Here is a 13,615-nt window from a genome sequence, read left to right as displayed (position 1 = left end):
TGGTTCCAGGTCGAGGGAAGCAGATCCCAGGGCAGGCACAGATGAGTGCTGGGTGCCTTCAGAGGTGGGGTAGAATGGGGGAAGCTCAGGGAAAATGTAGGTGAGGTCAGGACAGTCCAGGTGCAATGAACAGATCATCACACAAGTGTGTGCATTGCTGGAAACCCTGCATGGGTCACCTTGCGTCTTGCCTTCAGACTCATCCAGTCCATTATTTCTCTAGCCAGGCAACCATGTCATCTCTTCCCTCTCTCTAACATGCTCTTAAGCACAATTCCTTCCTGTAAAGAGTATGGTTTTTCCGCCCGCCGCCGGTCTTGTTCTGCTGCCGTGCCTACCCCAATTAACACACAGAGACTCTGTATTAGATATAATGCTGTTGGCCAGGTACTAGTTTCTTATCGGCTAGCTCTGTCTTAATTATTAACCCATTTCTATGTATTTCCACGTGGTCTTAACGGAGAGGCGGCTGGCGGTTCTGCTTTCTCCAGACTCTCCATCTTGACTTGTCCTTCCTACTTCCTCTTTCCGCCTATCTAGCTATCTATTGGCCAACAGTGTTTATTCATTAACTAGTATGAGAAACATATTTACAGAATGACATCTCCCATCATCTCCTCTTTTCTGTCTAAATAAAAAGGGTTTTAACCTTAACAAAGCAAAATATATCACACAACAGTTATCAAATAAGAATCACAGTTAACAATATTTAGTCCATTAACATTTAGCAAGATTTAAGAAAATACTCCATCATCTATCTTTGTGAGTCTAAAGTCCCATATGTAACTTATCTTTAATCTTAACTAAGGAAGACTATAACCATAACTATCTGTCTTCAACTCCTTCAAAGACCACAGAAGGATAGTATATAAACTCTAGAAATGACAGAGACATCTTGCCTTGTCACCTTCCCATCCTTCTCTGGCATAAGCTAAGGCATGCCCTACAGATTTTTTTTTTCTTTTTTTTTTAGTGGAACCAAGTGGGTAATAGCTTTGAGGGCTTTTAATTTATGTGTGTGAATGTTTTGCACATATGTATGTGTATATTGTGTGTGACTAGTACCCAAAGAGGTCAGAAGCAGCATTTGTTCCTCTAGAACTGGACTTATGGATGGTTTTGAGCCACCACATGGGTGCTGGGAACTGAACCTCAGCCCTTTGCAAGAACAACAAGTGTTTTTAACTGCTAAGCCATCTCTCCAGCCCCTACTGTACGGACTTTAATGTTAAGTTTATTTGAGACAAAAGTTAGGGATGCTGAAATTGGTACATGTACAAGAGGATCCCAAATAAAACAATCTACTGCAAAATAAATAGTCATAACCAATTATCAGTCTTTTAACTGATTATCACAGTATGTTTATTTTACTTATTTATTTTTTGAGCTGTTCGTGAACTTTGGGTTCTCTATGAGAGTTCTGCTTAAAGAGTATTTATTTTTCAATTTTTGACTAAGGTTTTAACCAAGGACCTTGAGCGGCATGCAGCTGAATTACAAGCTCAGGAAGGATTGTCTAATGATGGAGAAACAATGGTGAATGTGCCACATATTTTTGCAAGGTGAGAAACTTGATGCTATTTTTTCTCAGTAGCTTTTTGATTATTGTACAAACATATGGGCTTCATTGTGAAACTTTTATGCACATAACATGACTTTTTTTAAATTTTCATCCCATCTCCCACTGACCTCACTTATTTCCCCTTTCAGCCTTTGACTAGACCCCTTTCTCCCCTTAGTCCCCACTTCTATTTTAATGGCACAGAGATTATGTTACCCGCTTTTGTTTACCCCTCCTATCTCCTTTCAGACTTGTCCTTTCTACTTTCATGTGTGTTGTCTAAAAATCTATATTTCATGTATGAGAGCAAGCATACAGTATATAGTTCTGAATCTTGCATATTTCGCTTAACAGAGATCTCCAATTTTATCCATTTTCATGTGTCATAATTCCATTCTTTACAATTTAATAAAATTCCATTATGTGTTACATTTTCCCTATCCATTTATCTATGGATAATGGCTAGTTCCTTACCTTGGTTATTGTGACTAGTACAGCAGTAAACAGGAGTGTGCAAGTATCTGTGGTGTGCTCACTCAGAATCCTTCAGGTTTCTACCCAGTAGTGGTATAGCTGAGTCATACGATCATTTTCCATAGCCATTCTTACTGAGTGAGATGAAATCTCAAAGCAGTTTTATTTTACTTTTCCCTGGTGCCTAATTGATGGTGAAAATCTCTACAAATATCTGTTGGTCATTTGTATTTCTTCCCTTGTGAACTATATTTAGTGTATCCTTTCTTACTCACGTGTTTTCGAGTAGTGGAAAGCATTTAAGAACACGAACCTTAGGTTGGTGAAATGGCTCAGTGGGTAAGATATGCTGCCACTGAGCCTGATGAGCTGAGCTTAGTCCCCGGAACCCATATAGTGGAGGGAGAGAGTCAGCTCCCACAAGTTGTCCTCTGATCTCCATATGCACACCATGGTACACTCGTGTGCTCTTGCATGCACAAATCAGTAAATGATGAGAAAAGAAAAGGAAAAAACCCCTGAGAAACAGAATGAGAACCTCAGTTTATATAAATAAGGAAATCAATGTTCCTTGCTAATTTGACACCATAACCAAAGTGCCTACTGAGAGTTAGTCTAAGACATCATGATAAAAGTATTTTTCTATCCAAGTAAGCTGATTTCCTGACCTGAAACCTCTGTGAAGGTTGTTTTTGAACTTGTCAAGACTAGCATATAAATGTGATAATTTGTGGAGTACACTAAGTGGTGTGCACTTTGTTTACATGAGACACGGAATAAATGCTGTCTAGCTCATCTTTGTAGTATTTTCAGGGTTTTTAATTCTTTAAACTGCAGGGTTTTATTTTTCTCTTCCAAAAATTTATAGGAGCTATTTTGTAACAGCTCTTTAAAAAGAAGTTAGTTCAGATATAGTGGTGCACACCTTTAATCCCGGCACCGGAGAAGCAGAAACAGGCAGATCTCAGAGTTTAAGGTCTGTCTCAAAACGACAAAAAACAAAAGGAGAGAAATGGGAAAAAATTGGAAAAGTTAGAAACCCAAAAGTCACTGTATCTATAGAATTTTCTTTTTGAAATTATTTTTCCTTTCTTTGTTTTTTTGTTTTGTTTTGTTTTTTGTTTTGTTTGTTTGTTTGTTTTTCAGGACAGGGTTTCTCTGTTAGCCCCTGCTGTCCTAGAACTCACTCTGTAGACTAGGCTGGCTAAACTCAGAGATCCTTCTGCCTCTGCCTCCTGAGTGCTGGTGTTAATGGCGTGTGCCACCACAGCAGCTTCCTTTTTCTTCTTTAATTCTCTCCCTCTCACTTTTTCCCTAGACAGCAACATATGGGATCTAGCATTTTTCATTTTTAATAAAGTTTAACTCATGTGAGATTTCTGTGATGGATTCACAAAAGGAACTTGGAAAGTACACCTCTCTGTTCATTAATTTAAAGTTTATAATAAGCTGGACACATTGTTTTATTTTTAGAGTGTACAACTATGAGCCCTTAACACACCTCAAGAACGTCCGAGCAAACTGCTACGGGAAGTACATCTCTATAAGAGGGACCGTGGTTCGTGTTGGTAACATAAAGCCTCTTTGTACCAAGATGGCTTTCCGTTGTGCTGCATGTGGAGAGATCCAGAGCTTCCCTCTGCCCGATGGGAAGTACAGTCTTCCTACAAAGGTGATATGCTCTTTAACTGACTCTACCTTCTGTCTTCTTCACAAAGGCACATCAGATTACAGAAAACACTTCCCAGTGCCCTTGAACAGAGCTGTTGGAGAGCAAATGGCCCATAAGACTTTATTTTTATTTTTTTCCTCATGATTTCTTACTTTTGAAGGCTGGAAGAACCCTTACCTGGGTAATTCTGCCTCTTAGTCTCTATGGAGTTGCCAACAAATGATGGCTAGAGCTGGTAGAGGGAGGTATTCTGGCTGGGCACCTTTCTAATGGGCTGGTTTTGGCTTTTTGCACATATGATGGCAATTCAGAGCATGTAGTCTGCTCAGGGCTACTGATAGCTACTGTGAAAAGGGATCAATTGGTAGGCAGAACACTGCCTTTCATAAACCTCCTTGGCTTCTCATGCACCATCCTGACACAGTTGAGTAGGTTCCAGATTCCAGGAGAGGAAGGAAAAGATATATGATACGGTGATGAGTTGGGAGCTTTGGCTACTCACAGCAAAAAGTACGTACAGGAAATGAGAAGTGTCAGCTAGAAAAGGGCCAAGAATGACATCTGAAGATTGTAACAAGACATGGGTGAGGTTGTAATTCAGTTACCTCAAGATGTGGTCATGGTTTACCAGAAGCTGAAAGTAAATCTTGTGCTGCAGTGTCCTGTGCCTGCGTGTCGAGGGAAGTCGTTTGCTCCTTTGCGCAGCTCCCCCCTCACAGTTACAGTGGACTGGCAGCTGATCAAGTAAGTACTCAGAATGTTACGTGAAAGAAGCATGTGGTGTTATTATATGTGTCGTGGCATTCTTTGATGAGCCTATGTTTTAAAATGGTAATTATCTCTTTGAAATTGATTGGTCACTGCATTCTAGAAAGGATACATCTATTACATCCACTGCTACTGAAAAGTGGTTCAATTTGACTCATTTCATACTCCATGATGGGCTGTGATATTGTTGAAGTTTTAGATAATCACTTAAAAGTGGGCTATTTTATGATATGTACTCATTTTCCCCCAGCATTTTAAAACATTGAACCATCTCTCCAGTCTCCTTATTTGTGTTTTTCCTGTAGTCATTCCAGCTTTTTTGATTATGTTTATGACACCACCACCACCCCTGCCTCAAAAAAAAAAAAAAAAGGTCAGACAGCTCCTTGAGTGTATTTAGTTCTTGCTCTCCCTGATGTTAGCGGAAGTTCTGATGCAATTCTGACTCTCATTCCCTTTAGGGTACTGGACCCTGCCCGCCCCCATAGTCTCTTTACTTGTGCAGTTATGAAATGGTGAAGGAGCAGTTATCTTCTTGCCCCTTTACACTTTTTGTTCCTGAGTTGTCTTTAGCTGTCCAGTACACTATCCACTACTTTCTCTGTGGACTTCCAGTCAGATGCCTCCCTTATGTTACCCATTGCTTTAGGTTTGCTTTACCCTTTCATTTCTCTGCATGCTTTCCAAATTGTTGGCTCTTTGTTGTATCATTTCTAGAAATGTTTGCTTTTTATGTGCTTTGTTGTCATTGTATTGAGACTAATTGTAGTCCATGTGTAATCTTGTACCCACAGTGCTGTCTTAGTCTCCTGAGCACTGGGGTTATGGACATGTGCCACCCTGACTTTACCATGGTGACTTTCATTTTCTGATTTCATACTTGTCCTCTGTCTGTTCCCATCTCAGAACACCTCATTTTTGTTTTATGACATGCTTTTAGACTCCTGTATTTCATTTTCTCTTCCTTGAATTACTGCCATTTCAGCGATGAGGTGAGAGATGTTTGGGGAGTTGGGGTCATCTCTGTAGCTCTCCATGGATTGGAGCCCCTCCTCAAATCTTCCCCAGTAAATGGGAGTCCTGGTTATTCTGAGTATTCTTGAGTTGGCTTGAGCTTCTCAAAGGCTTTATTTCTGGAGTTGAGCTTGTCTCATGAACATCTTAGTGCCCCTCTTAGAAGAAACCTGTCCATTTCTATAGACAGCGCTCCTGCTGCCTGGTGTAAGCTCTCACTCTTTCCTACCTGATTGCCCACTCCTTCCAAAGACATTTGAAACACTTATTTCTGTACTGCTCATTGCTGCCTGCTCTCCCCCCCCCCCCCACTTTTTGTACCTCTTGGGGCTCTGCTGAGAACCTGGGTGCCACTTCTCTGTACCCTTGTGAGTTTTGTCTTTGCAGTCTGGACTTAATTGTGCTCATCCATCACTATTTTACGATTTGCTCTTCAGAAATTTCACTCGTACCTCATATGTTAATACCACTTTTGCATTCTCCAAACTTGTCTTCACTTCTTTGGTGAGTCTTATTTGTTGGATTCTTGCAGGATGCCACAAGAAATGAATACATATGTTCATTCTGACATAAGAATTGGAAAACGTTAACGTGATTTTTGAGATACCATTGAACTCTTTAAAAATCAATCTGCCTTAGCATTGTGCAGATCCTGAATAGTCACTGTGTTGAAGAAACCACTGAAAGTTAGATGTATTGTAACTGAAAACTGTTGAATGCCGTAGAATACAGGAACTGATGTCTGATGCACAGAGTGATGCAGGGCGGATCCCTCGAACAATAGAGTGTGAACTTGCTCATGATCTTGTAGATAGTTGCGTCCCAGGAGATACAGTGACTATTACTGGAGTTGTCAAAGTCTCCAACACTGAAGAAGGTATGTTGTAACTTTCTTCATGACTGTCTCGAAACAGTGATAGGTTGGCTCTTTTTTTTAAATCTGTGTAAGCTACTTCTTCATCTCAAATAACTTAGAAATTCCTTGTTTCTGTGTAAGATGAAGTGTTCTAGTCCTCAGGAAGCCGATGTAGAAGGATTGTCACAGTTTGAGGTTAGTCTTGAGGCCAGTCTCTAAAAAAGCCTGAAGTGAATGAGTAAAGTCACTGAGTCATAAACTCAGTCAAATTGTATGGAAAATGAAAACAATACATTGGTATTTTGAATTTACAGGTTCTCGGAATAAGAATGATAAGTGCATGTTCCTTTTGTACGTTGAAGCAAATTCTGTCAGCAACAGCAAAGGACAGAAAGCACAGACTGCAGAGGGTGTCTGTCAGCATGGGACATTGATGGAGTTCTCACTTAAAGACCTGTATGCCATCCAAGAGATTCAGGCTGAAGAGAACCTGCTGAAGCTCATTGTCAAGTATGTCTTAGTGACCCGAGCTTTGTTGTGGATGTGCATGTCAGCATGCTCTTGGTTACTTGTCAAAAAAAAAAAAAAAAAACAAAAACTAGTCAGAGTAGTCAATAAATGAGTTCATAGGCCACTTGTTCCAGAACTCGTGAGGGCTTTTGTGTGTGTTTTTGAACAGTTCAAAAAAAAAAAAAAAAAAAAAGAAGAGTACTTCATTATTCAATATTAAATGAAATTCCGTTTTCCGTGTCCATAAATAAAGCTTTATTGGAACAAAACGACATTTAGTCACTTAGATGATGTCCTAGGTGCCTTTGCACTGTGGTGACATGAGTGAGTAGTAGCAACAAAAAATAATACATGGCAAGGGGGTTTATACTTATGTCTTTTTAGAAAAAAAAATGATACTTAAACGATGACTGTCTCACACAGAAAGTTTGCTATGTAGCTATTAGTGTGTAATATACTTATCATACTTGATATAGTATACTTTTGGCATTTTGACATTTTGGGGGTAGTTTTGAGGAAATGAGGAAATCAAGAGACTGAATGAAAAGTTCCCATACCTAGGAGAGGTGAAGGAAGAAAATGATCAAGGCTTCAGCCTCCAGAATTGAGTCTTCCTTTCTGTTTTTGTGTGTCTGTTTACCAACGGAGGAAAGTTTTAAGTCACTTGAGTTCTTGTCCATAAACTCTCGGAGTTTCCCACCAGATAAGCCACCCTGACCTACTCTGGGAAAGCCAATGCTGTGAAAGGGTCAGCATGTGAAAGCTACATGGGAGTTGTGTGAACAGGCAGGCAGGTACCCCAGGAACAGCCATCTGTCATTCTTAGCGGTTATCAGTGAAGCAGCCTCTTAGTGACCCTTCTTTGACACCACTCACCCGTTTACCTTTTTTCTCTCTCTCTTCGTTTTGTGACTTCATCATCCAAACTAAAGGTTTCAAGGAATCGCCTTTCACTTTACTAATCTAGCAGATTGGCAAAGAAGGCAGCTGCTTTTAGGAGATTTTTAGTGAAACACATGGCACCTGGTTGATTTGCATGTTGTTAGTGGTTGCTTTCCACAAGTTGAATGCTAGAGACTGAGTCACTACACTCTACAGAACTGAAATTATTTACATCCTGAACCTTTAGTTTATTGACCAATACTAGATAACGAATGGAGGACCACAAGAGAACAGAGAAGATGGTATTAGAATTGTCAATACACAGTGATTATCTGTTTAGATTCCTTAGAAGCAATGGTTTGGTGAAATGTCATTTGTTTGGGAGATGAATTCAGAAGTGGCAGGAAGGCAGGAATAATACAGAGGAGAGATGGCACGTGGGCTATGGTGCCCTAATGACAATGCCTCCTGGGGACCTAGATTTGAGGAGCAGCCCAGCATTTCTCTTCTCCCCTTGTGTCTACTGAGGATGCTTCTATGGCCATAGAAAAGTCACAGGCACAAGTACTTGGTAGGAAGCAGGCAGACTGGAACAAGGTAAAGATTAGTTCCAAAGGACACCAGGATCTGTTTACATTTATTAAAACAGGAGGAAGATTCACACTTTACTCCTGACTACTACCCTTCCTATTTGTTTTTTTTTATTTGTTTATTCCTTACTTACAAAATTGACACATGCAAATACTGTGTGTGTGTGTGTGTGTGTGTGTGTGTGTGTGTATGTGCACACATGCACATGCATGTGTGCATGGGCTTGTGTGCACTTGTGTGCATGTGTTATGCTGATATCAGGTATGTTCCTTGTGTTTCTCTATTGCTAAGCATCTTATGTTTTGAGCCAGTCTCTCAGTGAACCTGGAGCTTAGAGATTGGCTGGGCTGGGCAGTGAGCACCAGGGATTCTGTGTCTCCGTCTCCCTAGTGCTAGGGTTACAGCTTCCCACTATACCTGTGGGTGTTTTGGAAGGGGGTGGGCATTGCTTGTTTTTTGAGACATAGCTTCTCTGTGTAGTCCTGGCTGTCCTGGAACTCACTATGTAGACCAGGCTGGCCTCAAGCTCAGAGATTTGCCTGCCTCTGCCTCTATCTAGAGTGCTGGGATTAAAGATGTGCCCTCATCACCCTGCTTATACTTGGTTTTTAATGTAGTTCTGGGAGTCTGAAATCTTTATGCTTTTGCAGCAAGCACTCTATAGGCCGAATCATCTCTCTAACCCTTGTAGATCTGTTTCCTTATGTTCACACTTGATCTGACCCTTCTGCATTGAACTGAAAAGAAGTGAAGTTGTGTGCTACCTTAAAATAGTGATATTTGTGCTAAGCTCACTGGTTAGTGTCTTCCTTTTGTGGACTTGACTACACAGGTCTAAAGATGGCCGTTCAAATAAGACAAGGGCTTTGGGAATGTGGAAAACCTGATAACATTTTAAGTGTTAATTCTGTAAGGTCAGCTGTGTATTGAGTTACTTTAAGATGTGTTTAATGTACCTCCTCAGAGAGGCATGGATTTTAAAGCATTCTTCCCTTTATAGATTAAGTAAGACTTAATAATAAAGTTTCTGTATGAATAAAATTTGTGGGGTTGAGAAGATGTAAAATTTGCTCTCCTTCTAGTTACTAGTAAAGGAAATTAAGCAAATTGTGAAGTAGATCTTCTAATGCACTTATGCTATTTAAGTTAGAATTTATAATTTGTATTTTATTTTTCAGCTCACTTTGTCCTGTCATTTTTGGTCATGAAGTAAGTATATTCACCTTCATTCAAAAGGTACATCAAGTTGGCAATATTAATACTAAAAAGTATTATGAGATTCTCTTACTAGTTATTAATATTTTAATATGAATCATCATTCTCTACAAGTTGATTATGTGGGGGGCAAATAATAGCCCCCTGGAACTATTGACAGTTACTGGGAATGGACACCTTTAACAAATAGACAAAGTAAGTAGACACAAAGTTAAAGTAGGCACCAATGGTTGCTTTTCATTTGGGAATAGATTTCTGGCTTACAAAGTTGCTCTTAGCAATTTCTAAGATACCACTGATTTATATACTTTTAGTCTTTGTTTTTAGTCCTCTTGTACATGTACCAATTTCAGCATCCCTAACTTTTGTCTCAAATAAACTTAACATTAAAGTCCGTACAGTAGGGGCTGGAGAGATGGCTTAGCAGTTAAAAACACTTGTTGTTCTTGCAAAGGCCTTGAACTCATAACCTTCCTGTGTCTTTATCTCAAGCTCTGGGATTGTAGACATGCCTAGCTTTGTTTCTTGACCTCATTGTAAAAAAATAAATAAAGTTCAGTCATGTTTAAAAGTATCCTGGCTGGTGGTATAGCTCAGGGGTAAAGCATCTGACCAATTAGGCTTGGGCTCCATCAGCACTGTGAAGGGGAAATAATCTCCAGCTAAACAATTCATGCTGTAACCATGCAGGAATGCCTCTTGCTAGTCATCTTGATGTTTTTCTTTTTTGTTCTTTCCTTCCACACGAGCTTGTTAAAGCAGGTTTGGTGTTAGCGCTCTTTGGCGGTAGCCAAAAGTACGCAGATGACAAAAACAGGATTCCCATTCGAGGAGACCCACACATCCTGATTGTTGGAGATCCAGGCTTGGGAAAGAGTCAGATGCTGCAGGTAGAAAGTCAATTATTTAGTGTTTTGCCTTTTGCTTATATAATGTATGAATAATTGGCATATATTTCTCAACGTATAGTATGTTTGGGTTGCAGAGGATCTAGTTTGTCTAGGGGTATAGGGGAACTGGAGTTGGTGTGAGTTATATACGTTGTGGCTTCCTGCCACGCAACCCATTATTATCCCTAGTAATGCTTTGCTAGTCTGTTGCGATGGGACTACAACAATGAACAGAATAGTAAAGGAAGTAAAGTTGGGTCATATATTCCTTCCATACACATACCTAAGCATCTTGTTAGTACTTCAGAATATTCTGGTAAAGGTAAGAAATCTTTGTGTACATCGTCACCATTTCTCTGCATCCAAAGCAACTTTTTTGACCAGTCAATTGTTACCCTCAAAAGACTATTCTATCTCTTTTAGCCAGTGCCTGATGGTGCATCCCTTTTGGGTTCATTCATGATGGCTCTAGAAGGTAGTTTGTTGGAAAGCTTTTGATTTTCTCAGTGTGATACCCAGCTATGTCCTTCTTAAGGATGTCCACAAAATCCCTCCTTCTTGCAGTCAGTCCTGTGCTGATGAAGCTTTGGGTAGTAACTGAGTAATTGAAACTCTGAAGATAGTACAGGCAGCCTAAAGCTAGTACTTACATATATGTAGTGCCCCACAGGTGGTCCTGATGTGCAAACAAGGTTGCATTTTCATCCTACCACCCTTTACATGTGTCATCTTTATTCCCTGTGGTTTAATACTAAGCCAGTCCCTTTTTTTCTTTTCCTCTCTTCTGTCCCTGGGACAGGGTTTCTTTGTATTGCTTTCTCTGTCCTGGAACTTGCTTTGTAGATTCCCCTGCCTCTGCCTCCCAAGTGCTGGAATTAAAGGCATGCAACACCACTACCCAGCTTTTTTGTTTTGTTTTGTTTTGTTTTGTTTTGTTTTGTTTTGTTTTTGAGACAGGGTATCTCTGTGTAGCTTTGTAGACCAGGCTGGCTTCAAATTCACAGAGATCCACCTGCCTTTGCCTCCTCAGCTAAACCAGTCTTTTTATTTCCTTTAAAACATTGTACCCCTGTTTGGTTATCTGGCCAGAAGAGCCTACTTTAATTTGTTCTGAGCCCTTGCAACAGCCTGATACCTGAGGCAAGTGTTACCTAGTTATAAATGAAACAAAGTTTATAGTAAAAGTTAAAGTAGAGACTGGAGAGATGACCTGCTGGCTAAAAGCCCTTGGTACTCCTGAAGAGGACCTGAATTTGGTTCCTGAATTTGGTTTCCAGTAACCACATAGCAGATCACAACTGTGTCTCCAGTTCAAGTGGATATGACACCCTCTTCTGGCTTCCACAGGCACTGCATATAGGTGGTACACTTTATACATGAATGTAAAACTCTCTCTCTCTCTCTCTCTCTCTCTCTCTCTCTCTCTCTCTCACACACACACACACACACACACACACACACACACACACACACACACACACACACACACACACACAAATCCCAGAACATTAAAAACAATTTTTAAAAGCTGTAATATTAGAGATCAGGTTTTTAAAAAATGAGACCAGCACTTTTGGGAACCACTTAACATTTATATTCCTACTGTCTTCTGATCACTTAGTAAGCCACCCCACTCACAGATCATTGTAAGACTAACAAAGAGGCCTGAGCACGTGGCTCAGTTGATAGAATGCTTGCTTGTTACACACAACATCTGTGTGGTGGTGTACCCTTATAGAACCAGCATTTCAGTATCATCCTCTGTATTACATAGTGAGTTTGAGGATGACAGCTTCAGCTACATGAGACCCTGTGACCCTGTTCGGGGAGAAAAAGTATCTCAGCAGTTGAGAACATTTGCTGCCCTTCCAGAGGACCCTTATCAGGTGACTCAGAATCATCTGTAATTCCATGTCCAGAAGATCCAGTACCGCTTCTTGCTTCTACAGGCACTAGTACATTTGTGGCGCACATCCTAAATGTCCATCAAAAATGAAAAGACTTCAGGGAACACTTAACATGTGCTACACCCCTGGATTTGAGCCGTTGACTATGATTAGTCTTTCTTTTTGAACTGGGGTTTGTGTGCCTGTGTGTGTGTGTGTGTGTGTGTGTGTGTGTGTGTGTGCGTGCGCGCACATGCTTGTGTGCATGCGGGTGTGTGTGTTGTGTGAAGGCAGTCAGTTGTTATCAGGTGTTTACTTCTATCACCTTGCACATTACTCTTGGAGGTGGATTCTTTCTCTGAACTTTGGAACTTGTTATTTTGGGTAAACTGTCAGGCCAGCTAATCTCCACTCCTGTTATATCCAGCTTTTGTAAGGGAGCTGGGGATCTGAATTTAGGTTCTCATGCTGCATGGTAACAAGAACTATCCATTGAGCCATCTTTCTAGCCTTTTAAATGATTCTTTTAAACCTTTTGTATTTAATAGGCAGCATGCAATGTGGCACCTCGTGGTGTGTATGTCTGTGGAAATACCACCACCAGCTCTGGACTCACAGTAACTCTTTCAAAAGACAGTTCCTCTGGAGATTTTGCTTTGGAAGCTGGTGCCCTGGTACTTGGTGACCAAGGTGAGAGAAAAATGGGATTACTAATTCTGGGCTTTTAAAACTTTAGCAAAGCAGTGATTGCAAATACCTTTAATCCCAGCACTCAGGAGGTAGAGGCAGAAGGAGATCTGTGAGTTCATGGCCAGTCTGGTCTACAAACAGAGTTTCAGGACAGCCAAGGCTGTTACACAGAGAAATCCTAACTTGAAAACCCTAACAAAACAAAACACCTTTTTCTTCTTATAACATTGGGTTGTGTAAATGAGATTATATCAAGAGGTAATACTCTAGCATCTGCACCTAAGGGCTGGGATTAGAGGCATGTGCCGCCACCTCTGGCTTAATTTCTTCATTTCAATGAATTTACTTTAGTTTGAAAGCCATTTAGATAGCATTGTCCTAACCAGTGGACTGACTATTAGTGTCAAATAATAATTGAACATCTATTACTGTCATTTTTATTTCTGGCATACAATTGAAACTAATTCATTTTCAGAATCTTACAGCAAATATATGTCAGAATTAAATAATCAGATAAAATGTGGATGGTTTCTACACCTCCCCCTTGATAACCCTGTCACATCTGTGATCGTTTGTTTTGGAGACTTATGGTAAGTTCCTTATGGA

At 40.3% G+C, this 13,615-nt stretch overlaps 1 protein-coding gene across 1 annotated transcript in view; it reads left to right on the top strand.

The window, feature by feature from the left end:
* Mcm8 (minichromosome maintenance 8 homologous recombination repair factor) overlaps window positions 1-13,615 on the top strand; it is a 52,227-nt gene that overhangs the window by 3,869 nt on the left and 34,743 nt on the right. The window contains exons 5-12 of the mRNA XM_051183320.1: window positions 1,459-1,562; window positions 3,509-3,707; window positions 4,366-4,451; window positions 6,215-6,366; window positions 6,660-6,855; window positions 9,507-9,537; window positions 10,293-10,433; window positions 12,868-13,009. Of these exons, the coding sequence (XP_051039277.1) occupies window positions 1,459-1,562; window positions 3,509-3,707; window positions 4,366-4,451; window positions 6,215-6,366; window positions 6,660-6,855; window positions 9,507-9,537; window positions 10,293-10,433; window positions 12,868-13,009 (1,051 nt within the window). The remainder of the gene's footprint in view (window positions 1-1,458; window positions 1,563-3,508; window positions 3,708-4,365; window positions 4,452-6,214; window positions 6,367-6,659; window positions 6,856-9,506; window positions 9,538-10,292; window positions 10,434-12,867; window positions 13,010-13,615) is intronic.

Source organism: Phodopus roborovskii, unplaced genomic scaffold (genome assembly GCF_943737965.1).
Source record: "Phodopus roborovskii unplaced genomic scaffold, PHOROB, whole genome shotgun sequence".
Taxonomy (NCBI): Eukaryota; Metazoa; Chordata; class Mammalia; order Rodentia; family Cricetidae; genus Phodopus; species Phodopus roborovskii.
Note: the sequence above shows the minus strand (reverse complement) of the source record. Positions and strands in the feature narration are given on the sequence as shown.